Genomic DNA, 27,223 nt, shown 5'->3' with positions numbered 1-27,223 from the left:
GCTTTTCATTGGAATCAGGCTTATTTAAGCAGGGCTTTCGAGACAGCCCTGTTGCAGACATAGAAAAGGTTGCTACAGTCTTTGCTGTGCCACTGTGAAGACTGACAGCACAGATCTGCCTTCTCCAAAGCAGGCACCAGTCTTACCGATCCCAGTTCCAGTGCAAGTCCCTCTGCCACCTGAAATGGCAACTGTCCCATAGGTTACTGCACTGAACAGTATCCACATGTTCATTTGAGGGGGTAAAGACTTGTATCTGTCCCAGCTGAGTTTCAAGACATGGATACACATGCTTTACACTGCCCCTATCTCTCTGTGACTTTCAAGGTATCAACTGCAACACCCCTCCTTTGCTGGAGGAACTTGGGGAGTATGTGAACAGTTTCCCCCCATGCCTCCTGCAAAGAGTGCATGTTAACTACTTGTCTAGCAGAATATATATGAGACGCTTGGGAATAGTAGACTATATTTATATACAGTATATCTTGAACAAGGTAATGAATCACTTTACTAGCTGTATGCATACAATTAATAAAGCATTAATAGTAAAGGGAATGGTAGCCCTTGTGTTAATGTTGCCTGCTGGCTAAATTCCTATAAATAAGCTTCTCCTCAAATTTCACTCATTTCTTTGCCGATGCTTGGCATACAAAATCATTTGTCCTGCAACAGTGATTCTGTCTCCTTGTTTATCTATCTAGCATGTTGTTTCCTTTAGTAGTGACTGAACAGAACTCAGTGCAATGTTAAAGACTTCAAAACATTTGGTGGGCTTTGGTGGTCCAAATCCCTCAATATCTTCTTGTTGCAGCGCTGTATACAGTGAAACAGGGTCAGCACAAAGGATAGAGGAAAGTTTGCATAAAATGGAGTAATGCCAAGAGGAACGTGAACAAATAGTCTTTGCACCTTTGGACTTGGCTGTCTGGATCCTAAGATTTCCATGGCAAATGCTTGCTCTCCCTGCTTAGAGAGACAGACTCTTTGTCTGACTGTTCAGTTTGGGGAGATTTAGTTGATGCCTGATAGTTTCACCATTCATAGCAGTGATTGCACCTATATACTCCCTCTAGAGCTCTACATTCACAGGTTACCGATGTCAAATAACCATTCTTTTCTGGTATAAAACATGGGGTTCCAGTGGGAAAACCTGCAGGAGAAGCCAGCAAGGTGAGTACGTTTGGGTATTAAACATGGCTGAGAGATTTCATATTCTAATCATATCTTTTCCTGAAATATTTGTTCTGCCCTATCAGCTAATACAGCAATGGTGCACACATTAACGTCCTGAAATTGAAATAGAGATCAAGGGTATAGGGTATAAATTGGTTTTAGGGCATAACATTAAATAATCAGACCGTGCCGGAGCAGCCTCTGTGACAAAGTGACTTACATTTTTGGTGCTGGTTTTTAAATGCGATTATGCATTTTAATTGTTTAACTTCAGCCTGTGGAGTAGTTTCAAAGATGTTTTAAAACAACTTACGGCATGAAAAGCCCCCTAATCTTTAAATATGCCTCAGGTCCCATGAATTTGGTTTAAATTTTGTGCGATGTGTGCAACAGTGATTTTGTTCAGTGTTTTCGGGGGGGTGGAGCAGGATTTCCTAAATTGCTCTGGATCAATGGGGCTACAAACAAGTAAAAACAGTAGAAATTTCCATTTGTTTTGTTGTCATGTATCACAGGAAGAAAGCGGAGCTCCTATAAATTTCCCAGTGTTTGAAAGAACAGGACACTCCTGCAAGTCCAGGCTTTAGAAGGAACAGCACTGGGACATGAAGGGCCTCCAAATAGAGATACAGAGCAACTGCTTTGTCTTGCTCCACACTGTCAGCCATTCATCTTGCTGTTACCTCTATGAAGCAGAACCTCATCTCCACTTCCAGATGACCCAACCAAAGCAGAACCAATTACAAACAGCACTGAATGCTCTTCAGTAGTTTCCATATCCCCTCCCATGAACATGAGGCAAGAGCGGATTGGTCTGAAAACACCTCTCATAAGCTCAATAATGCATGAAAACTGGGATTTAAATCTGCACTTTATTTGGTTTTGCTCCTTACTATTCAGACAGCAGAAAATCAGAATTTATAGTGCCAATTGTCAGCATTTGTAACCAAATCTTTGCTTAAAACACTGGAAAGATGATACTAAAACTAAATAAATGGCAGATGGTGTCATTCTGCTAAATATTGTTTACTGTTGCCTGTTGTTTTAGAAATGCTCAAAATGGAATTTTACAAGAGCCTTATTGAGCAAGCAAAAGACCTTACAAGGGCTTCAACTGACTACATTTCTTACTAATGAGTGGCACTAATAATCTAACCTGTCAATCACCTTGAATCCCAAAGAGTGTCTTCAGTGGGGATGTAGGGAGGAAGGCCTTGATCATGTCCGGAATCCCTGAGAAGCAATTAAAACATCATGGTCATTCACTTCCACAGTTGCTCAATAAAGTCTTAAACTGCTGCATGATTTTTATTTAGAAGTTGTTCTGACCTAAAAGAAAAACAACATTAATGTGAAGGCCTTGTATAAAAATAACATTAAGAGTATTTTAGATGATCTTAAGGACCTTTCCAACCCTAATTATTCTATGATTTAAAACCACATTATCAAGGGTACCTTGATCATCTCCACTGCCACCTCCAACACTCAAAGAATTAAAAAGCCTTCGCTTATGGATTCTGTACTGGTTCTGAATATATTCTTTGTTCAAAAAAGTAAGAATTGGGGCTACTCATGAAAAGCACAATTCTGCACCTTCTTGTATAACAGCGTAATGCTGATAATTTGGACAAAGTATTCACCAAGAATTGCCATGGCAGTGAATCCTGTTCAACATCTATGGTTAATTGTCTTTTAAGATGCACCCAGTTCTCAGCTGCATGGTACACTTGTCAAAGTTATTAAAATGACACATCTATTTGTATCCCTCTCGGAAGAACCTGATTTTATTTTTTGCCTGAGTTGTTGGAGATCCCAGTGATGTCCTTTCTAATAAATGTCCATTGCATTTGTCATCAGTTTAACATTTGCGGTCACATTAATTTTATTAAGAAGTTTTAGTCTGATTTATGATGTTTTGAATGTCAATAGCAGGAGGGCTAAGGTTTCACTGAAAAAAAACAGCCTAAGGTTTTGGTTTGTTTTTTCCCCACTTATGTCACAATAACATTCAGTAACAATCACTCTCAGTGGCTGGAACTAGGTATTTTTTTTAAAGATAATAACATGACTGAGGCCCTGTATTGTGTCTCTCAGCATGAGTTTAGGCAAACAAGCAGGCAGGTGGTTTTATCTCTGGTGACAAGCCATTTACATCAAAAGAATTGACTGCTCTGTAAAGCCAGGAAGAAATACACATGCTTTTTTCCTAAAAGACCTGGTGATGAGCCTTGAAGTGTCGTCTTCCTGGTACTTCACAAGTGAACAAAATCCTTGAAGAATCACTCTGTTTGCAAAGATCAATATGATTTGTACTTTTGGGCCTTAGATATTTTACTATTGCAGTGCTCTTCGATTTATTCTTACTGCTTTCTAGCACTAAATAATACTTTTTAGAATGAACATGCTTTGAAGAGAGGATATCTAAGGTTTTTAAGTAGCCCTTTGCCTGTTTTCTCCATTTTGCCCAGAAGAAGATGAATTATTTTGCTGTATTTTCCACACCTGTATGGGGGCTTGCCCAAAAGGGTTGTGGGTCTTCCATCCAGACTTGCCATATGAACCTATGAATGTGAGACCTGAGGAACACTTAACCCTGTCACTTCTCCAGGTGCTATTTTGAACAGGATTTGATCTCTTGAGCAAGGATTGTATGTTCTGCAGCTTTGTAAACCGAAGATATTTTTACATATGGATCTAACTACGAGAGCTTCATAAATAAAAATGCCAAGTCTTTAGCAAAATGACATGAAAGAACACTTTCTATTAATACACATGCATTTTTCAGGCAGACAATTCGTGCTTAATCTTTCCTATCTCAGGGTGCTCGTAAGATGGAAAGTTTCTATTCCCACGCTTTATTTTCCTAATGACCTAATTTCATTAACTCTACATTGCAGTCAGAAAATAAATCTCGGCAAGCACCAGGGGTTTTCAAAGCACAGTAAGTCTCAAAGCTCAGGAAGTGGCTTGTGTATCCTGTTAACTTTCTTCCTTGTAAACAAAGCCTTAGTGTCTTGTGTAATAACCACATTTCAAACCAGCATGTGGCTCATTAAAGTCCTAACATCTGAACTTGTACGTGAAAGGCAACCAAATAATTGATCTGAGTAGTGTTCTTTCTATTAGTGAGAGTGTGCCCACTAGAAGGCACTATGTGCTAGAAAGTTATCATCCTGAGGAAAAGTGAAGAGCTTTAAGTGATTCCATGTGAATACCTGCAGAAGAACTGCTGTCTCAGGTGTAATGTTAGACAGAGGATGGACAGCGTCTCTGGCCTTGGTTACAGACGTTTCACAGCAAACCGTATGGAATCAAAATGATTTTCTTTTTGAAAACACAGTGTCAAATGTATTTACAATATGAAGGCATTGGTTTCATGTGTTTTCAAGCTTGCAGGAAGAACTGCTGAGTGACTTCAGCCTCCCCCAGCAATTGAAAGACCAGTGGGTTCAGTCCCTCACAGGTTTCAATGGTAATTTCAGGCAAACTAATTCCCTGTGGTTCATTCATCTAAGGAAAGGAACCAATGGTACCAATGGTACTTCATTGGGAGTGTTGAGAAGGTAAGGCTAGAGGAGGCCGTATAACATGAATGTGCACAAATGTTCCCCATCTCCTCTGCCAACAGCAGACTGTGAGATAAGTCCAAGTAATTTTTGGTGAGCACTACCCCAAACCAGCAGCAGAACTTGCCAGGCATCTGCGAGACCTGGCTTCAGCTCAGGGAAAGGAGGGCATAGAATCTAGCTCGTGCAGATAGCGAGTGTCATCATTTAGTGTGTCTCTCTGGCCTATAACCAGCTACATTTAGTGCATGGACCAGATGGTGTTAGCTGAAGAGCTATGTGTGTGCAGTCTTATTTACCGTATGTTGTCTTTTGGGCAGAGATTAAATGAAAAATCCTCTTAAGGATACCGTAATTCTGGGTCACTTACCAGGAGGCCTAAGTGGTTCAAAATGGACCAATAAATGGAGTTATTATAATGCTTTTCTTCTGTACTGAGACAGTATAATTCCTGCCATGAACATACGAATTAAAACAGCAGAAGAGCTAAGATACGAGTTTCAAATTTATTTCTATTACCCAGTGTAAAATACATGGGCCACAAGGCTCCTAAAGTCTTGGGCTTGCTCTGGTTCTCAGGTCTTAAGGGGAGCATTCAGGAAACAGTACTGCTATTAAGGACAGCCTGTGAAAACTGTGGCTGAAGACATGTGTGGTGTCACTCATAGTTCCCATCATAGAAAAGAACTCATTCTATTTGCTGTTCCTTCTGTAGATCTTCTCTGAACAAGCATCCATATGTAGCAGTTTCCTGAAGGCTGTTTGGAAACTGAAAAATGTTTCAGCAACAGCTGACAGGGAGCTCTGAGGAGTCAGCATGGACAAGAAGCAGGGGTTGGGGAGGATGACTTTAATAGAAACCCAGAGTAGGAGTGGTGTGAGGTGAGAGCAGAGACAATGGAGAGCTTGAGGGACTTAAAACATGAGCAGGGGGTTCTGCCTCCTCCATCCTCAGCTGTTCTTCCTTTTGAAGGACCCGTAGATACTCCACTTGTTCTTTGCAGTTCCACACCTCATGCTCTCTTGCTAAATGCTTTGTTATCCCCCTTCCTCGAGCTTGGGCTGGGATGGAGAAGAACAAATGATGTGGCACACTCTACAGTGCATTTTCCACTTATTTCACCTAATACGTATAACCTAAATAACATAAAACCTAAATACATTAGCGATAAAATCCAAGTGTCTGATACCGTGAGAACAGGGAGCAGCTTAAAGCGTTCATACAGAGTTCAGCATAAACAACCAAAAAAATGCAAATGGAAGTCTCCAAGGGCAGCCCTGATCAGAACACAGCACTCTGATTTCAATGAAATGAAAACACACAACAGCTTTCTTCATATTCTGTAAGACAGTCCTTATCCAAGAGCTTGATCCTTTTCTTCACAAGTGAGGCAGCCCAGTGGAAAGGACAAATATATTTGTCAGGTAAGATGTGAACCAGCATATTCAGTAGAAAAAAAACAAAATCACTACTATTTGGTAAAGTTTTTCCAAATCCATATAAAAAAACACTTAAGAACAGTCATCACCTGCTTTGCTTTGTCTATTAAACTAACTGCACTTCAAGAAAGTGTGGCCAAAGGGACTGTGCATTGGCTTCCACGTGCTGTTTGTATGTAGCTCTGTCACAGGTTCTGAGTCATAATAAAACTTGTTTCTGCAAAATATGTCATATTGAAAGAGCTAAAGTAATAACTTCCTGTCTGAAGGGCCTGTTTGGAACTGAATTGTTACTTTTCAGGATCAGTCAAGTGTTAAATTTATGAGGGACAACTACCCCTCCTAGAAAGTGGCTAGAATCCTTCCAGTGGTGTGAAGAATCTATTTACTTCTTACAGCTGGAATAGCTTCCAGAAAGTTATTCTGACACAATAAACTGCAGAAAAGCACGGTGACTACTGCTGTGTGCAGGACAGGGGAAGCAAATTCATTCCTCCCACAGCAGGAAGGCCAGGTGAAGATTTATGGTTGAATAAACATCATACAAAATGATTCTCTACCTTAGTATACTTTCCTATGAGTTTGGTCTGTGTTGTAATTACTTAGTAAAACCCAGATTTGACAGGGCATGAATTGCCCACCCTTTTGTTATACACAACACACCTGTATTCCAGACTTATGTCCTACAAGCAGTGGCTGTGCTAAAGTCATTCTATGATGTGCAACTAAACACAACCACGCTGTCCTGGGTTCAGCAATAGCAGTCATTTTTCTCCTTCTTAGCAGCTGGTGCAGTGCTGTGGTTTTGACTTTCAGCCTGGGAACAGTGCTGATAACACCAATGTTTTTAGTTGTTGCTCAGTAATGTTTACTTCAACCAAGGATTTTCGGAGCCTCACACTCTGCCAGGGAGGAGGGGAAGTCAGGAGGAAGCAGAGACAGGACACCTGACCCAAACTGACCAAAGAAGTATTCCATACCACAGCACATCATACCTAGTATAGAAAGTGGGGGCAGTTACCCGGAAGGGCTAGATCACCGCTCCGGTCAGGCTGGGTGTCGGTTGGCGGGTGGTAAGCTATTGTATTCTCTCCCCTTGTTATTTCCCTTATCACTATCATTATTGGTGGTAGCAGCAGTGGTTTGTGTTACACCTTAGTTACTGGACTGTTCTCACATCAACCCATGGGAGTTACAGTCTTTCGATTCTCCTCCCCATCCCTCCAGGAGCAGGGGGAAGAAAGGGGGGAGTGAGCGAGCGACTACACGGTTCTCAGTTACCAGCTCGGCTTAAACCACAACACACGCACATATATGCTATATTTTGCTTTAATATATACAAGCTGACTATTTGTTACCACGATAGTTTTATTAGATTTTTAAGTGACATTACAAAGATCCCCAGGCTGGTATTACAATGTATAGCGATACATTTCCAATATTCACAAAATTCCCATTATGACCTTTTATTAGAGTCCCCAGCTTTAAAAAATGACCTGTCATATTGCTTTCAGAATACATAGGTGCCAAAGTGGTGGCATTCAAAGAACAGTTATAAGTGTGGTCCACATATAACTGCTGACTGGCATCAGTGCCTTTTTAAATTTGTGTGTCAAGATGGAAGAGCATTGCAGTGATTGTCAGTTGTGTCCAACATTGGTCATTTTTCTCCACAAGTGACATAATACAAACTCTTCTAAATATTACATTGTCAAAATACTCTAATGTAACCCATTAAACTCCAGACCCATATATGTGGATGTGATTAGTAAAGTGAACATCTTTCCAAATCAAGTATTTTGAAGAACTCTAGCTAGCTGTTATTCAAAGAGAAGCAAGGATTTGCAATTCTAACTCCTTTTTTTTTTGTTACTCAGTATGTCATTGGTTTGCTAGCAAACCATTTTGTGCAACAAGCCAGGGATTTAAACTGTAAGCCCACATACAGAGATTCTCAATCCCATCCCTATTCTGCCTACTGTCCTAATGACAATTATTGTTCACAGGTGATGCTAAATGACAGAGTTTCAAAGTAGAATTTTACAGTGTTAAAAAACTTAAAATTCCACAGTGAGATTTTTTTCATAGTCAATAGTTCCTTATCTGTCTAACAAACAGACCTGAATGGCAGTGGTTGCGCAACTGCGTACACACATCTCTAGTATTAAATCTAAATTTCTGGTTCTAAAACACACAAGTAAGATAATACCAGGAATAGGAGATATGATTTGCATGTTAGTCTCACGTTTACCAAAAATCACCTTATTACATGTATGAGAAAGCAACACACAGTCCTCATCTAGTTGAGTGACTGAGGCTTAGAGCTAAGATTAATGTTAAGTTTTAGTCTTGTGCCTCACTTCACAAAGTTACACAGGACAAGTTAAGATTTCTGTTTGATGGGAGTCACTATACCTTTAGCTATCAAAAAATTAAACATCTAGAAAAAGTATAAGAAAGAGAAAAAGTGACTTCACAAAAAAATACACCCAGCAGTTGAGATCCTAAGATCTGTGTTTTAATAACACAACTAATTGATCCTCGTAACAAGAATTCAAAAAGTTAAATTACAGTACACAAATCAAAATATAAATTACCTATCCATAGCTATACAATATACATCAGGAATGCAAGCTCTGTAACAATATAAAAATGCTTTTACACACAGTAGATGCAAAAAGCTGTTCTGTAATTCCAAGGATTTCTAGAAAAAAAAAAAGAAAAAAAGTTGTCTTTCAGGATTCATCTTCAGTTATTGGCAACCTGTTGGGGAAACATAATAATAAAATAATTTGCATTTCTGTTAAAGTATTACAAAAAAACGGGTACCTTAACAGACAAGACGTGTACCTATTGCAAACAGACATGCCCACTACACAGGCTGCATAGTACTCTAGATGTGACCTCAGAATCTCAAGCCCAAGAGAAGCTGAGACATGTCAGTTCCACTTTAAAAATAATAAAAAAAAAAAACATTAATCTAACATGATACATCTAGCATTTTAATTTACCTTTCATGGATGACAAAATTCAAGCTCTATACAAACTGAGGTGAAACCCAGCTTCTTGTGCCTCTCCTCACTGGCAGAGCAAGTGAGACTGAAAAGTCCTTGATCAGGGTAAGCATTACTTAGCAAGAACTAAAATACTGGTGTGTTATCAGCATTGTTCTCAGACTACAGCACTGCACCAGCTACTAAGAAGAAGAAAAATAACTGTTACAGCTGAACCCAGGACAATGCTGTAACCACTGTCGCACACTTGCACTGCTCCCATCTTCTGAAACACCTTTAGTGATTGCTCTAAGTGCTGTGTGTGGTGCTACCTGATTACTTGAATTTGTTTACACATTTTTGTGGTACTCCTAGCAACCTCCTAACTTACACAAATAGGAATTTACAGCTGATGGACAGTACCTCACTCTTCAGCCCCTGTGCACAGCAGCAAGTCTACAGGCTCTTGCAGCTAAAAAGAAGCTGAACAATACAGGGTGCAGAAGACGGAGAAGCAGCACCACACTCCTACCAGCTTTCCAGCTATGAAAGCTGGAGGTCATGTTGGTAATGTAGAAGAGATTATGGTCCTTTTCAGATCACTGAAATGCAGTAAGAGGAAAAATCAAGAGAACAGTTTGGTTTGTCACCAACACTTTTTCCCCCACTTCTCCTCCTTTCCATGCTGCAAAAGCAGTCATTCTTTCAGATTTCACTCAAGAAAATGAATTCAGCTTCCTCAAAACTAAACAGACACAAAGAAAATAACTCTCTTCTCAATACTGATAAGGAAAAACAACTTCAGTGAAGTGGCTAGTAGAAGCCTGCTGAGGAGAGCTTCTTATGGCTTCTTGTACATAATTTTATACAGTACAATTCCATATATGTAAATCTGCTCTGCATGAATTTCAGACTCCTTCACAAGTCAAAAGAAAAAGTCCATCTACTTTAAAGTCAGTAATTTCAAGTAATACGAGGATTTATTTAAATGCTAGCAAGCAACTGTCTCACTTTAACTCTTGTTAGCAGCAGGGGTCTTGTTCTCGCCTTCCAACTCTTCCACTCCTGCCTGCGTCATAAGGTCTGCAATGTTCTTCTCCAGGTCGTCTATGCGACAACTCATGTCATCAAGTTCACTGGAGTTAAGGAACAACTGCAATCCAGTACTGGTTGCATTGGTTTGTTTGGTTACAGTTTTGCTCAAACTCTTATGGTTACTTTATCTTACAAATCCCACTGTAAATATACTTTAAAATACTTACGATTCTGTAGTGTTTACCACCTGACTTTAGAAAAGGATATTTCTTCCAATTATTTGGTCGGACATGGTTTGAAATTTGTCCTGCATTTGCTGAAGCAATGTCTGCACCTAATGGAAAGGAAAGAAAGAATTCCATTTTGCTTTCTTTAAAGAAGATGTTATAGACTTAATCCCACATAATGGGGTTAGTACAATGTTTCATTGCTGAGCTCAACTCTGCAAAAAAGCTCCAGTATAATGCCATATTTAGGCATTGTATGTGTGTGTGTGTATATATATATATACACACAGAAGAACTGAGCTCACAGTAAACAATTTTAAGACCCAAAAATGCCTGCTCTCCACAACCTGGACTAAACCCACCACAGCCGATTCCAGCATTCTTATCCTAACGCCTCTGGTGTTAATCACAGTGATACTTGTTCTGGTATCAGAATCAGTTTGGGTAGGAAGGGACCTTCAAAGCCCATCTAGTCCTACCCCCTGCAATGAACAGGGATGTCTTCGAGTAGATCAGGTTGCCCAGAACCACCTCCAGCCCGGCCCTGAATGCCTTCAGTGATGGCGCATCCACCTCCTCTCTGGGCAACCTGGGCCAGTGATTCAGTCCCCAAAGAATTTTTTCTCAGCCTTAATTTCCCTCTTTTAGTTTAAAACCATCACCCCTTTTCCTCTTGCAACAAGCCCCGCTAACAAGTGTCCCCCCATATTTCTTATAGGCCCCTTTTAAGGGCTGAAAGGCCACAACAAGGCCTCCCCAGAGCCTTCTCTCCTCCGGGCTGAACAACCCCAACTCTCTCAGCCTTTCCTCATAGCAGAGGTGCTCCGTCCCCCTCATTTCTGTGGCCTTTCTCTGGACTCTCTCCAGCAGATCCACGTCTTTCCCGCGTTGAGGACTACAGAACAACGGCCCTTTTTCCCTCTCTCCCAGACCGTTGCTCTCAACCACAGCCCTCCGGTAACTCCTCCTTACAGGAGGCCTCCTGCACCTCCAGGAAGCGCCTGGCTTCGTGCCGCCATGGGACGCGCCCGCAGTGGCAACGGTTTATACCAACAAAGGCTGAGGTAACCTCCCTTTACCCCCTCCCCCCCCCCAAGCAATCTGACGCGGGGCCCGGCAGCAGGAGGTCACGATTGGGGCGAGGCCGAAGGCTTCACGGCTCCTGAGGGGAGGGCCGCTGCAGGACCGCGCTCCGCTCGGCGCGACCCCCGGTGCCCTCACCACGGCGGTGAGGTCCTGCACGGTCTTCGGGTCGGTCTCGGCCATGGCGGGCTCTGCGGGCGCTGCTCCCGGCTCCAGGGTAGCGACAGCGCTTCCGGCCGCGCCTCGCCGCTTCCGATGCTTCCTCTCGCGAGAAGAAAGGGCCCCGGAGCACTCTGGGAGGTGTAGTCCGCGCCGGGGCCTGTCTCTGGCGGTGGGTGTGGGACTGGGTGCTGGCTCCTCTCTGCCGGTCGCGGCTCGGCGCCGCTGGCAGCGGGATGTGGAAGTAGGGAGCGGTGAGCTCCGCTCGGTGTGCCGAAAGCGCTGGCGCAGCTGTATGGGCAAGGAAGCAAGTCCAGGGGAGTCCCATAGGGATGATCAGGGGACTGGAGCACCTGAGGCAGGCTGAGGAAGTTGGGGCTGTTCAGCCTGGAGAAGAGAAGGCTGTGTGGAGACCTCAGAGCAGCCTTCCAGTGTCTGAAGGGGGCCTATAGGGATGCTGCGGAGGGACTCTTCATTAGGGACTGTAGTGCCAGGACAAGGGGTAATGGGTTAAAACTTAAACGGGAAGTTTAGACTGGATATAAGGAGAAAATTCTTTAGTGTGAGGGTGGTGAGGCACTGGAATGGGTTGCCCAAGGAAGTGGTAAATTACAGTGTTGAAGGCCAGGCTGGACAGAGCCTTGAGCAGCATGGTCTAGGGTGAGGCGTCCCTGCCCGTGGCAGGGGGCTGGAACTGAATGATCTTAAGGTCCTTTCAAACCCAAACCATTCTAGGAAAACAGATTCCTCCCTCCCCCCCCCCCCCCCCCCCCCCGAACATTAAGCTCAATCTGAAACTGGGAATAAAAGCTTTCCTCACACAGTGATTTAATAGTTCACCCAGGTGTTTAGGAAATAAACTTTGCAGGTTGGGGGGATTACAGATGTATTTTCCTAGGCTGAGTAGCGGTGCTGTGTGAAGAGCCCATCTCCCCTTTTATCGTTTAATTTAAAAGGGAATGAGCAGTTGAGCCTGGCCGGCAAGCGTGTGCAGGTAATCTGGCTTCAGAGAGGGGCTGGCTGTGGAATGGGTGGCATTAGGGATTAGCCCTGGGAGCTGGGAATGTTACGTAAATGGATTGATGATTAAAGGGAATATATTATTGTGGCATATTGTCTTCATGAAAGAAAGTACAAATAAAGTTCATGCATTAGATTAAATTCATGTCTCCCGCAGATTAGCGACATGGGCCTTAAGATACTGTAAAGCTTTGTAGACTGGATTTTCGCAGTGGGGATGGAAGCAGAATAAGCTTTCCAAAGTGTATGTTTATAGGCTTTTCAGGTGAAAACTACTCATTTGTAGTTTTCATTTGTGACATGGGTGGGTATTTACACAGCTTGGTTACTGTATATGGACGTAAAAGATAACAAAAGCATGGAATATGAGTTTGTAAATGAAGAACATTTCCCATTAGCAGCAGATGACTCTCAAATGTCCCATTTCACCTGAAAGCCAATGCAATGCACCAACACACTCTGCCTTACCCCCTAACTAGCAACACATCTGAGATGCAGGGCATTTGAATTAATAATGTGCCTTTTGGAGCACTGCAGGAGTAATGAAAAAGCCCCTTAGTGCCATTTTGGGGAAATGTTGCCTGTTTAAAAGTAAATGTGGCTTTTGGCTTGGAAAAATGCTGAGAAATAACTCCCATTTATTTGTTTGATGTGTTTATGAAAGTTGGTGGGGTTTGTAACTGCTCTTTTCAATCAGATAAACTTATTTTAACAGGGCCTGCGTGGCCTCTGAGTGCTCATCTGAGTGTAGATGGAATCGTAGAATCAACTGGGTTGGAGAAGACCTTTAAGATTGTTAAGTCCAACCGTTACCCCAGCACTGCCAAGACCACTACTAAATCCTGTCACTACGGGCCTCTACATGTTCTTTGAATGCTTCCAGGGACAGTGACTCCACCACTGCCCTGGGCAGCCTGTTCCAGTGCCTGACCACCCTCTCTGTGAAGAAATCATGCCTAACATCCAGTCTAACCCCTCCCTGGAGCAGCTTGAGGCCGTTACCTCTTATCCTATCAACAGTTACTTGGGAGAACAGACCAACCCCATCTCACTACAGCCTCACTTCAGGCAGTTGTAGAGAGCAGTAAGGTCCCCCCGAGCCTTCTCTTCTCCATACTAACCCTTCCCCACTCCCTCAGCCATTCCCCATCACACTTGTGCTCTAGGCCCTGCACCCGCTCCATTGCCCTTCTCTGGTCCCACTCCAGCACCTCAATGTCTCTCTTATAGTGAGGGGCCCAGAACTGAACACAGCATTTGAGGATCACTTCATCAGTGTCACATACACAGGGACAGCCACTGCCCTGGCCCTGCAGGCCACACTATTGCTGATACAGGCCAGGATGCTGTTGGCTTCTTGCCTTCCTGGGCACAAGCCACTCATGTTCGGCTCTGTCAGTCAGCAGCCCCATGTCCTTTACCATGAGCAGCTTTCCAGCCACTCTTCTCCAAGCCTGGAGCATTGCATGGGGTTGCTGTGGCTCAAATGCAGGACCCAGAACTTTGCCTTGTTGGTCTTCATACCATTGGCCACGGCCCATCGATCTAGGCTTTGCAGATCCCTCTGCAAACCCTCTCTGTCCTTCAGCAGATCAACACTCCCAGCCAACTTAGTGTTGTCAGCATATTTACTGAGGGAGATCTTACATCTTCCCCAAGATCTGGTGTGTCCCATGGCAAACAGGGGTGCTCATGGGGCCAGGCAGTGGCTGCTGTCCAACTGCTCCAGACCCCACAGAATGTGGCATATCAGTGCCTGTCGGGGGACTGCATCTTCCCCAGCACGCTTCTGAGCATGAGACTGTACAGGGAGACAACACAGTGATCTCCTGTGTGCACAGTGTGTGGCTCACTTAGAGAAGCGTGACTTTCTGTATGAGCTCAGGAGGTGCAAAACAGCGGGGAGAGATGTGCAGAGTAGGAGAGGTCTGATGTGTGTGGCTTCTGGCTCTGAGCGGAGGGTGGTGGTCATTATTTTATTACATGTTCTCCTGGTAAGCTAAATTCTGATGTCCTATTATTTTCTTACTGTGCTTAGTAAGTGCAGAAAAGGGGGATCTTCCAGGAAACTGCTTGACCTGTCAAACTATTGAGGCCGTTTTCTGTCTCTTGCAGCATCCTGAGTAGGATGTCAAGGCTTTAGCCCATAGGCCAGGTGCCTAGCAGGAGAAGACATATGGTCCAAAGTCCCTGCAGCAGTCCCTCAATATTCAGCAAGTAACAATGCACATGCCTTTATTGGTTCTCTGTCATTTAACAAGGAAAAGATATGATTGGCCTGATTCTCCAGTTAGTTTCTTGAGATGGTTTTGTTGTAGCTTGACCCTGAGAATGAGACACTGCTGATGACCATACTGTTACCAGCAGTGTCAAGTTTAGATAAAGTGCTTAATAGGTTCAGCTGGTGGTCCTTCTAGCTCAAACATTCTAGCCATGTTCCATTTTAGGGAATGGATGAGGCCTAGATGGTTTTGACATACTGCTGAAAGTGTATGTCTCCTAAACTGCTGTAATGCAGGGAGTCAGATCTGATTCCTCAGGCCATTAGGGTTTTTAGTAAGTGTCAAATGGCTGCACTTTTGTTCTCATAACTTCAGGAACTGTTTTCGTGTCAGGATAAAACATTTTCATTATTCATTTGCTCCCTAGTATGGAACAGTGACTGAAAATTTACAGGGTTTTGTCTCCTTTTTGAGACTGGACTGAAAGAAAATGCTACGCAAGGAGGACTGCTAGGATTAATGATCCTTCCACAGTGATGTTCAGAGATTACTAAAATGAATGGAACTCAGGAAGGCTCAATTGTTTTGCTAGCTTTTTACTGACAAGGTCTTAATTTAAAGTATACGGAGAATAAAGAGAGAATAAGCCTGTTGTTTTCCTTAAAATCAAGGGAAATTTACAAAGATAAATTTAAAACCACCTAGTGAAACTTCTTTAAAATGTAAGGATATGAGGTTCCGTTGCAGAATGATTTGATCTCATGTAGCAGAAAGTCATGGTCAGGCTCTGTGCAAAACCAGGCACATTTTCAGTTTTCCAGAGAGCTCAAAATTAACTTTGCCCTTGTGGATACATGATAGAGATTCCTGGTACTGGTATCTTTAAATGTGATTAAGTTCCTATTTCGTTTGGTGGTGTAGAATTAGAGTTCAACAACATGAAAAAAAAGGCTGTCAATTTACAGCTTATTTATTTGTGCCAGTTAATGCCAAAATCACATTAAGTAGTTAATGCTGCAGTATTAATTGTATATTTGTTGATATACAATTAATGTTGTATATGTTAATGTTGATGTATGTTAACACTGATATCTGTCCAGTAATTGCAACAGAGGGGTTGGGAGGCAGCTAATGAAATGTAAATTTTAAAAGGCAGAATAAAATTTCCCAAAGGCAACTTTTGCAAAGACCCTGCTTTTACCAAACCCACTGCTGTTAATTGTGTAATGACCTCAAAGAGGTGGAACAGTGCTATATTTACCACTGTTTTAAATAGCAGCTCTTCCAGAGGACTTTGTTCCTGGTAGAATTCCAGCACATTAGCTCAGTGGTAACAGTTTCGAAAAGATTATATTGTTATGTCTGTGTATTTTGTGAAGCAATAAATAGCAACCATGCTTCAGTTGCTTTGACTATCTGATCTTATTTGGGCTCCCTGATGACTTTCAGATAGTTGTGGTAGTTCTGAGTATTATTCATAGAGTGGTTGTGCACTCCAACTGTTGCAGCTGCTCTTGCCTGCTCCATTTGAGTGTGAGTTGTGTATTTTAAGATAGTGTGTAAAATCAGAGATTTCTTTTTTTTTAATTCAAGCCAAAGACTTACGATGAAATCTGGAGAAATCTTTAATGTCTCAAATGCAACCCAAGTTGCTTGTGGCAGAAATTCTTGAGAAAAGATAAAAATATAACAAATATAACTCACTTATTACTTCCAGAGGAATAAAACCCCTAACAGGCTATCAAATATACAGGAGGTCAGAACATATTAAGCACAGAATTGTGCTTAAGAGAACAACTGTTATGGGAGAAGTAAATGTTCAGTATCATAACTCATGAATATTTAACTGGATAAGGCAAACCCAGGTCTGGAATAAATGTGAAAGTGATTTGAATCAAAACGGAAACAGTTGACTGCTTTTTCAGCAGCTAAACCAAATAACTTTGGTGTGAGTAGTTCTCACACAAAGTTAACTGCTATTACGAAATGCAGTTATTTTTGCGGCAGTTATTCCCCTCCAGCAATTTATCCCCTATTTTGCATTTACAGTCTTGGATTAGCTTGCTGTTGCCTGCCATATGAACTGATCAAGGAATACTCCCCTGGGTGCCTTTGGGCTATGTGAGGGAAAAGAAAGACAGGCCTGGATTCATTAGGAGTAGACCGATTTAATTTTATGAGGTTGGACCAGAGGAAAGTGATCAAGGTAAGAGCGATATTGTCATACTTCATGCATTAGCCTTTCACTGTCTCATTCCTCCTCACTCTCACACTTTGTTCTTGTACACAGACACTTCAGAATGTTACCTTAATACCTTTGTTATCAGTGGTACTAAACTTTCTGTGACTGGGAGAACAAAAACTTTTGTAATCTATACTTTCATGAAGGGAAGAGCTTGGATGATCAACAACCACGAAGCCAAAAACCCTTTCCAAAACTGTTGAGGTGCTGGAAGGAGAAGGATGTTACACTATTTTTCCTTTATATTTACTAAGCTGACAGCAACATAAAGCAATCAGAAATAATGCCAGAGTGTGACACATGGCAGTATCAGCGGCCTGATAAGACCTGCCTTGTAATTCATGGTAATTTATGGCAGTGCTTAGTGGGATCTCTAGGGCCAGGACAAGAGGAACTGTGCTCAAGAAACAACCTGTAAGAGGAGAATCATAGAATCATAGTATCAACTAGGTTGGAAAAAAACTTTAAGATCATTAAGTACAACCATAATGAAGACAATAATAACAGTGAAGAGATTATAAGATTAATGCTATCTTTGTTATCTTCAGTGGAACCGATAGTTCTGTGAGGAAAAGGATTAATGATGGGTACAACACCAGACATTTCACTAGTAGAAAAGTCAACCAACTATAGATACTCTCACTGTTAACAGGTCAGCCTTTAAAGAACCTACTAAGATATGTTTTGCTTCACACAGCCATCTGTCCTCTGGTAGATTCAGCCTTTGAAGATGTTAGTCAAAGAATGCATGACAGCACATATTACAAGCATATACACAATCTACATGATCAGCATGTGCACAGCTCAAGTGATAACAGTCTATTAAATGCACCAATTAAATTCACCAAGAGAACTCTATGATTGTACAAGAGGAAAAAAAAAAGTGTAGTAACTTTATAAAGCTATTTGAATTTTTGTATTTTGTATGTAGGGACATTTTAAATAGAGCATGAGAAAAGACCGAAAGATGGGAGAGGTACGGAGGTGTAAACCTTAAAAAAGACTTGACTTTAAAGCTGCACCTTCCAATTCTAGCTCTGCCTTGATAAAATTTTCACGAGGACCACTGAATCCAGAATCCCATTATTTCTGACAGGCATCTGCACAGGAGAGAAAAGTCAGGCTGTGGAATTGTTTGAGTGCCAAAGGACCTGGAGGAATTCCTGCCAAGAAGTCTTCATTAGTGTAAAGTTGAGTTGCTCCTTGCCTCAGTGCTACCGCAGCTAAGGCAGTTTGAGAAGAAAAGAAGGGGCCATACTTGGCTAGCACAAAGTATTGCTGTCTCGGTCTCTTTTTGACAGTTCTAGAGATAACAGTCTCGCTGATACCCCTCTCTTTCACTGCCAATTTCAGGTCCACCCCTGCTTTATTGCCCCATAGCACCAAATACCTGCTGAAGAGACATGTGAGTCCAACTTCATTGAAAGGGAGTGAGCTCTGTGGATGCTCAGTACCTTACAGGTAAGGTGTTAACATAGAGATACAAGCCTTTCATTGCAGCTGTTTGCAGTATGGTCTGTGCACCAAAATGAAGTATTTCATTTCTGACCTGTAGTGCCTGAAGACCTTAATTTTTACAAATTTGAAGTCTATTTTCTCCTTTAATTATAAGCATTCCAGAGGGCATTTCATTGAGGTTCCCCAAAACAGCAAGCATGCCACAGATACAAGGAATAATTTTGCTGTGCTAATTAAATATAAGCGATGCTCTGTGGCAAAAGGAGATTTACATTGCAGGAAGAGAGAACTTAGAATCATAGAATCATAGAATAGTTAGGGTTGGAAAGGACCTTAAGATCATCCAGTTCCAGCCCCCTTGCCATGGGCAGGGACAGCTCACACTAAACCATCTCACCCAAGGCTTCTGTCCAACCTGGTCTTGAACACTGCCAGGGATGGAGCATTCACAACCTCCCTGGGCAACCCATTCCAGTGCCTCACCACCCTAACAGGAAAGAATTTCCTTCTTATATCCAATCTAAACATCCCCTGTTTAAGTTTTAACCCCTTACCCCTTGTCCTATCACTACAGTCCCTAATGAAGAGTCCCTCCCCAGCATCCCTATAGGCCCCCTTCAGATACTGGAAGGCTGCTCTGAGGTCTCCACGCAGCCTTCTCTTCTCCAGGCTGAACAGCCCCAACTTCCTCAGCCTGTCTTCATACGGGAGGTGCTCCAGTCCCCTGATCATCCTTGTGGCCCTCCTCTGGACTTGTTCCAACTTTTTCAATAGACACTCAGTTTCTTCTCTGGATAGGGATGCCAGTGAAATCTTCTGTACTTTACTGGGTCTGGCTGTGGTACAGTGTTTTTAGTACAGGTCACTACCTCTGTTAAAGTCACTGATGTGCTGCTTTCAGAGGTTCCTGCATGACCGTGCTCATCCTAACCTAGGAATTGCAAGGCCTGGGTGAGATATGAAACTTGTGCCTGGGATCACTGGAAGTAATCTATCTTTGTCTTGAACTCTGGAATATTCCTGATCATGGATCTTCAGAGGAGAGACAGATGAGGCTGTTTTGTAGGTGGTACTGCAGGGAGAAGAACTGGCTCTTAACCACAAAGAGATATACCAGTGCATCAGGAAACATTTCAGTGCTTTATTTGCAAACATTGGGGTGTCAACATAAGCAGGACATGGAGTTGTTGGAGCAAGTCCAGAGGAGGACCATGGGGATGATAAGGGGGCTGCAGCACCTCCCATCTGAAGACAGGCCAAGAATATTGGGGCTGTTGAGCCTAGAGAAGAGAAGCTGTGTGGAGACCTCAGAGCAGCTTCCAGTATCTGAAGGGCACCAACAAGGGTGCTGGAGAGGGACTCTTCATCAGGGACTGTAGTGATGAACAAGGGGAAATGGGTTCAGACTGAAACAGGGGAAGTTCAGGTTAAATTTAAAGAAGTTTTTTACTGTGAGGGTGGCGAGGCACCGCGACAAGTTGCCTAAAGAAGTGGTAAATGCTCCATCCTTAGCAGTGTTCAAGGCCAGGTTGGACAGAGCCTTGGGCGACATGGTCTAGGGTGAGGCATCCCTGCCCATGGCAGTGTGTTGGAACTGGATGATCTTAAGGTCCTTTCTAACCCAAACCTTTCCATGATACTATAATTCTATGATATTACAGCATTGCTGTTGGGTGTTCAAAAGTGGAAGTCAAACTAACATCTGACCCACTTCACTTGTTGTTGTGTTTAAGGGTGTAACCAAACCATTTTGAACTTGGCTTTGACCACGCGATGTTACTGTTCATGCTCCCAAGTTAAGCAAAGGATAGGCAGTAAGTCCTAAATAATGTATTCAGGTATTCAGTAGTTTTTCTGAGTTACAGAGTGTGCCAGACACTAATTACATGTTGGCCAGTTTCTGGTTTAAACACTGAAAGTGCTCTCAGAGATGTTTGGGCTACAAACGAGGTGATAATATTTGATCTCTGCTGGAAAGTTTGAACAGCAGAAATTAAATTGAATACAAGGTTAGAACAGCAGCCTTAAGTAAAGGACACAAATTATGTTGGTTTACTCTTGTTTAAAATCCTGTGTGGGGTGTGGGGAGAGGAGTGCTTTGGAGGTTACAGACTCCAGTGGGCTGAGGGGGAAATCTCCATCCAGTAATTGTTGAGGTTTGAGTGCTGTAAACTATATCCAAATTATGACTTATAACTACATGGTACGATGTATTTCACCATTTTTTCCTGTAAAATTATTATCACTGTTAATTGTCAGTGTTTTCTGAGAGACATCAGTGCTGTTGTTCTTGAGTCTTCTAACTCCATTTATGATAGTTGTCATTCAATTAAAAGAGCTTCGCTGCTCTAAGAATTACACATTTTTGTTTGAATTTCAGCTGTTGTCTCTTTTTAATGTATCTCCATGTGCAACTTGTTTGCTGAAGTCTTCATTTCTTTCCACAAAGATAATTTAATGATTTCGCAGTTTTAGTGTTTTATGCACAATACTGAAATATTCCTTTATTTCGTTTCTTGCCTTTTTCTGGATGAGCAGTTAAGTGTAGGTATGTCTTACTTTTTGAATGTTAACAATCTGTCCAGAATTTGCTGAAAATTTAAAGGATGACATTTTCTTGAATATCTATTAAAGAATTCGTTGGCATTTCTGGTGCTTCACATAGACAAACCTGGATGTATTTAATTGTAAATACTTCCTGTGTGGAAGAGAGTAGGTGATAATTCTTAGTGTCTGCACCACTAAGATGCTTTTTCCCTCTGTTTTTAAATTAAAAGTTTGGCAATTGATCACAAATTTACAGCTACATATCCTAGACTAAGGACAGTCAAAATATTTTCTCATTGAAGTTTAAATTAAATCCTTGCAGTTCCAACTGTATAAAGCCAGGGGAAAGATGTCATTTGTAAATGGACAGACGTGCCACCTGGAAAACAAATGGATAACCATGGAAGCCAGCAGGGAAGCCAAGCCAGAAAAGGGAGCAATTATGTGGATGTGCGGCCACTCTGAATGACAAGGTAATCATGAAGGCTTTGCAGAATGTATGAATGTGTAACACCGGACCCCTTGGGCAGTGATAGCCAATTCGTACTCTGGATGAATCTGGTGTTAAATTTCCATCAATTCCAGCGTGATCACAATGCGGTCAATGCTGAGCTCTTTTGTAAAATCCACCCACTGAGGAGTGAATAAAACCAGCATTCATTTGTTCAGTGTCATGATAGGAAAGGAAAGGTTTTATAATTGCACCATCCAGGCAGACATGGCTCTACATTTAGCTTCCCAAATTACTCATTGGAATGACTTCTTCATTTTCTGCCCAAATTGTGCGCCAGTGCTCTCATCACATGAAAACTGGCAGTTGTCTCATCTGTTGTACGTAGACTGTGATATTCCCCAGATAGATCTGCTTTATTACACACTTCTTTAAATGTCAGCAACCTTAAAAGCAATGCCTGCAGTTCCCTGTAGTTGTCCATGTGTTAAAAGGTATTCTGATGAAGGACAACAAAAAAAGAATTATTCTGTGTTCATCATCCTTTTCCTAATTTTTGGGCTATGTTGTTAGCAATTCAGGATGATGCATAAGCAGTAAATACTGTTCTGTGCCTCAGATCTAGACAGCTGGTTCCCCAGGTTTTGTGCAGAACTGTTTTACAACCTGTTTGCTTGGCATAGAGCAGTTCCCTGCTAAATTATTCATTTTGTTCTGTGGCCAGCAGACTGGATGCTTGTGACATGTCAAGTGAAATTCAATCACTACATCTCATGTAAACAAACTCTCAAGACTTGTCTCTTTGAAGGGATAGAGCTTTTATAATGTGATCATCTTCTCCCAGTCTGTTTTTCTCACTCCCATTAATAAAGTGAAGGCAAGATCCTCATCAGCTAATGGTAGTGCAGTCCCTGCCCTTAGGCCAGCTTGGATCAGGTTGGGGTGAGAATGAGCAGGAATCAGAAAAGAAGGCATTTTTCTCACAAAAATCCACACCAGAAACCACTGAAGTCAAAGGGGTCTCTGAACCTCAGTGGGCTGGGGCTCACATGGATCCTTTTCAACAGATAGTGGGGCAGAAAATTCATTTGTGGACATGAGCATCATTTGGGTTTTCTTAGAAAAACCTGTTTTGTTTGGGGACAGTCACATGGATTCTGGGGTGTGACTTAGGATTTTTGAGTTTTCAAGCTGCTGGCGCTCAACACAAACCAAATCAGTTGCCTCTGTGTAGTAGACTGATTTATTTTTTTTTAGCTTTTCAGGCATGGGCTAGAGGGTAGGGTGGAATGTAAAAGGCAGATGTATTCCTGTTGTTCCTGCTGCAGGAAGGGAAGATCAGTTTTTAAAAAATGGCAGAATGGTAGTGTTAAATGTAAACCTTGAGATTTAGATTTCCTCGAGTTTTAAATGTGGCGTGGAAGACACATTTATCATTTTTTCTACAATGCTGCAAAAGCTCATAGCACAAAAGAGATTGTATTTTTTTGTTGTTGTTCTTCTAAAACTGAGGAAAAAACATCATTTGATTTGGTTGCTTCTCTTCCTCAGGAAAGGCTTGAAATGTCTTTAGTAGAAAAAATACAGAAAATTGTCATCACAGACAAACTAGAAATGCCACTAGTTAAAAATAAATACTTCTTTAAGTATATCATATCTGGCAATATGAAGTGCTTCAAAGGAAAATAAAAAACAAACCTGCTTTAATTATAGGCAATATGTCAGCATAGCATTCCTGGAGTGTGTTTATCTGCAGGAGGAATGAAAACTTGTCACCATTTTCCTGAGCCTGACTGTGACAACCCATATCCTGGGTCAGACAGTGGAGGAGGGTTTGTAGGAAATATTGCAGCTCACAGGTCTGTTCCCTTTACAGGCACTTCTTGGAGATCAAGAGCTGGCCCAGAAGCATGCACCCCTTGTTGCCATGCAACAGCCAGACAGAACCTCAGGTACCAGACACAGCTCATCCATCATTTCATGGTTTTTCAATATCCTTTCAAACGTGGCTACCAGAGCTGCACACAGACTTCCAGTCTGCCTCAGCCATGCTGTAAAATAACTTTCTTACTCCTCCTTATGAGTCCCACTCACATATACTTAAAACATGCTGTTAACTTTTTATCCTGCCACACCTCATCAGTTCATGTCTTAGTTTCAGATTATGTCAGTGCTGTTCTGTCTCTATTCATCATAATGCAACAAGGTCTCCTCATGTGAACTTAACAGCATATTGGTCCTAACACACTGGACTTAAGTCTCTGCTAAGATAAAGAAGACTCTCAGAGCAGGGAAAGTGTCATGGCTGTGAAAAGATACCCACTGATCCAAATTTCTTCTTTTCTATTTCTAAGTAAGAATTTCCTATGGGAAGCTGTGAATCCAGCTCCTCATGGATTCAGTGTGTTGTCATATCTGTGAAGCAGTGCTAGGAATATGTTTTCGGGCTTTTTCCTAACAGATATGATAAAGACTAGGTTTTAACATCTTGATCTAATTTTCCCTTGTATCAGTAATATGGGTGGCTAGTACTGGAAAGAACTAGTTCTTTGTGTTGTTATAAACTGTATAAAGATGTTCAGAGCATGTGATAAATGAGAGTTACCCTTGTCTGTGTGTGAGAGAACATGTCTGTTCTTGGGTCTCAAAACACTGCCTGTTTTTAGACTGCATTGATAGTACATGAGTATTTTCAGTTCTTCGATGCAGAACATTTCCTTTCATATTCTATAGTGAGTGCTTATTTATGCAGTAAAATGCATAACAATATACAATATCAATCTGTAAAAGTGTATGTAGGGCTGCTGCTATAATCTTCAGTTGCATGGATGTCTTTTGTCTAGCTCTGTGCAAAAATGTGAAGCCTGTGCCAAGCAGAAGGTTTTTGAAAGGGTCACTTAGTCATAGCCCATTGGATGAAACAACCAGCAAGTTCAAGAAGAAATCAAACCACAAGAGCACTCTAATTGCATGGCAGTAGAATTCAACTCTTCTAGTTCTGCTTGCATTATCTTATAAACACTTTTACTTTATCTCAAGCTATAGAAGAAGTCCATTAGAAGCATAACCTGAAAGGGACATGAAAAGGTCATCTTTCATTTCCCTGCCTTAAGGCTATGTGGGCTGAAAAACTTCACACAGTGTATTGTTTTAAAAGTTGTCTGAGCATGCATGACTGCTAGGGGAAGAGTTAAGATTATGTACTATAAGTTTCCCACTTTCAGATGTCAAAATACATAACTTGAGTGGGGTCACATAGTCATGTTAGTAAGAGAAAGAAACTGAGAGGAGGCAGTTTTGAAAATAAATTGGAACTGGAAAACAATGTGATAAATGCTTGTGAGTCAATACTTGTCAACATGTTATTTGTGCATATTGTTATTTCATGATTCAGCTAGCCATGAATAAAACTCCATCTAAAGCTAGTGGTTATTCTCCTGCGCTTCCCATAATCAAAGACTGCTGCAATTAAGTTAGTGCAGAGTTAGTAATGTATGCTGACTGGTTTAGTTATCACTTCTGTTCAGATCTGCACCAGTAGAGTCTAGGGAATACAAACAATAGTTGAGTCAGAGTACCTGTAATTATCACTGCAATTTACTGAACTGGCCTTGCCAGAGAAAAAATGAAGCAAAAGTTCTCTTGTTAATTAATATGCTCAAATGCTCATGTAACTTGTGTATATAGTATGGAGATAGACCAGATAAAGTAAAGGCAGGACCTAAGAGATGCACTAAGGGTGGTGTCCTGGTTTAAACCCAGTCAGGTAACTCGTTCACTCACTCCCCCCCTTCTTTCCCTCCCCCTACTCCCGGAGGGACGGAAAGGAGAATTGAAAAGAATGCAACTCCCACAGGTTGAGATAAGAACAGTTTAGTAACTAAGGTATAACACAAATCACTACTGCTACCACCAATGATGATAAAGGAAATAACAAGGGAAGAGAATACAACACCTCAGCACCAGCCGACCGATAACTTGCCCCCCCCAGCCCCGACCAAGCACCGACCGATACCTCCTCCAACCCTGCAGTCTCCCAGCCCTTCCGGCTAACTCCCAGTTACATCCTGGGCATGACGTGCTGTGGTATGGAATACCTCTTTGGTCAGTTTGGGTCAGGTGTCCTGTCTCTGCTTCCTCCTGGCTTCCCTTCCTCCTGGCAGAGCATGAGGCTCACAGAGTCCTTGGCCAAACCAAAACATCGCTATCAGCTCTGTTCCCAGGCCGAAAGTCAAAACACTGCACTGCACCAGCTACCAAGAAGGAGAAACATGACTGCTACTGCTGAACGCAGGACATTATCCACCCCTTATTCCATACCATTCACGTCATGCTCAGATCCCACATTTTCAATATACCATCACTCTTATCTAAGTGCATGGACCAGTAGCTATAAAGCTGCTGCGTCCATCTGGTCCATGATGCCAGGCTCCATCTCTTGTAACAGTCTTTCAGAGCAGGAGAGACTGTGTGCAGTATTCACACTCGTGAATAACCTGGGCAATAGTGTCCATTGCTAAGTCCACCCCTCGATCATGAGTCCATCTCTATGTTGCATCTCTGCTCTGATGGCCTGAAGTGCCATGGGCCCACCAGGCTCAAAATAATTCACTGTTCCCTTCAGCAGTTTCTGCAGCTTGTTGCTGGGGACTCCATACAGCTGCCTTCCATCTCCGACGCTTCCAAAGCACTGGAGGGGCCCAGTGGACTAGATACTTGCCCATACTGTCCCACACACCCTGCCACTCATGACTCTCCAGCCTTGGGGAAAATCTCTTGGTCCCCCTGAATTGTTGTCTAACCCCAGACAAGACCCAAACCTGACTCTGCTTAACTTTTGAGATCAGACAAAATGGTTGTGGGTAGAACACAGCCTGTGTGTGTGCCAACATGCTGATCCCCATCACAATCAGCAGGCAGGTCCCAAGGATACCCAAAGGCCATTCAAAACCTTCAGAGCTCTCACACGATGCTGCTGTACTTGTCACTGGGGCTGATGTAGCTGCTGTGCTTGCCGGCTCTCCCACCGCCAGCTTCTCTTTTCCTGAGTCCAGCTCTTCCTCCTCTGCCTTGCTGGGAAATGCTGCGTGGTCTCCGGCATCCTCCTGGGGCTCGGCGGGTGGCTGCCGGGGAATGCTCTCGGCCGTCGCGGGGCTCGGCTCGGCTCCTCCGCGGGGCTCGGCTCTTCCGCGGGGCTCGGCTCCTTCGCTGCCTTCTCCCTCTGCTCGGCAGCCGCTTCCTTCTGCTCCTCGACCGCCCCGACCTCCTCCACCGGCAGCCGTCCCCTCGCGGCCTCCGGCCCCGCTCCCGCCGCCGGTTGCCCCCCGGGGCCTCTCTCCCGGGCCGCTTCAGCAGCCGCCGGCTCCCGGGGCCGCTCCCCCTCGGCTCCCCGCAGCCTCACGAAGATGGAGAGTAGGGTGAGGGCCAGGACGGTGAAGAGCAGCCGGACGGCCAGGTACAAGTCCACGGCCACGTCCGTCCCGCCCTGCTGCTGGAGCCCACCCGTGTTACAAGCCATTGCCATAAAGCACAGTGAGACAAGAACCTTAGCCCAAGCCCCACACTTGATAAACACCAGCACAGCAAATACCGGCTCTACGTAAGTTA

At 42.8% G+C, this 27,223-nt stretch overlaps 1 protein-coding gene and 1 long non-coding RNA gene across 3 annotated transcripts in view; one reads left to right on the top strand and one right to left on the bottom strand.

Annotated features, from left to right (window-relative positions):
- Window positions 1–7,492: 7,492 nt before the first annotated feature.
- On the bottom strand, window positions 7,493–11,811 carry HSBP1 (heat shock factor binding protein 1). Its single transcript, XM_057401914.1, has 4 exons — window positions 11,656–11,811; window positions 10,475–10,541; window positions 10,184–10,303; window positions 7,493–8,942 (listed from the first exon to the last, which is right to left on the bottom strand). Exons 1-3 carry the CDS (start codon window positions 11,698–11,700, stop codon window positions 10,185–10,187), a joined length of 231 nt encoding a protein of 76 aa, XP_057257897.1. The 5' UTR covers window positions 11,701–11,811; the 3' UTR covers window positions 7,493–8,942; window position 10,184.
- Window positions 11,812–18,606: 6,795 nt separating this feature from the next.
- LOC130595309 (uncharacterized) overlaps window positions 18,607–27,223 on the top strand; it is a 31,530-nt gene continuing 22,913 nt past the window's right edge. Inside the window, exons 1-2 of one of the 2 annotated variants that reach the window (XR_008971295.1) lie at window positions 18,607–18,621; window positions 21,488–21,638. This is a non-coding gene — a long non-coding RNA (uncharacterized LOC130595309). Of the gene's footprint in view, window positions 18,622–21,480; window positions 21,639–27,223 lie in introns of those variants that run through there. The other variant, XR_008971293.1, reaches the window with a different exon arrangement.

The sequence above is a fragment of the Pezoporus wallicus genome, unplaced genomic scaffold (assembly GCF_028554395.1).
Source record: "Pezoporus wallicus isolate ANWC-B61680 ecotype Strahan unplaced genomic scaffold, APGP_CSIRO_Pwel_v1 contig_7835, whole genome shotgun sequence".
Lineage (NCBI taxonomy): Eukaryota > Metazoa > Chordata > Aves > Psittaciformes > Psittacidae > Pezoporus > Pezoporus wallicus.
The sequence above is the reverse complement of the archived record's forward strand: the minus strand, read 5'-3'. Positions and strand labels throughout refer to the sequence as shown.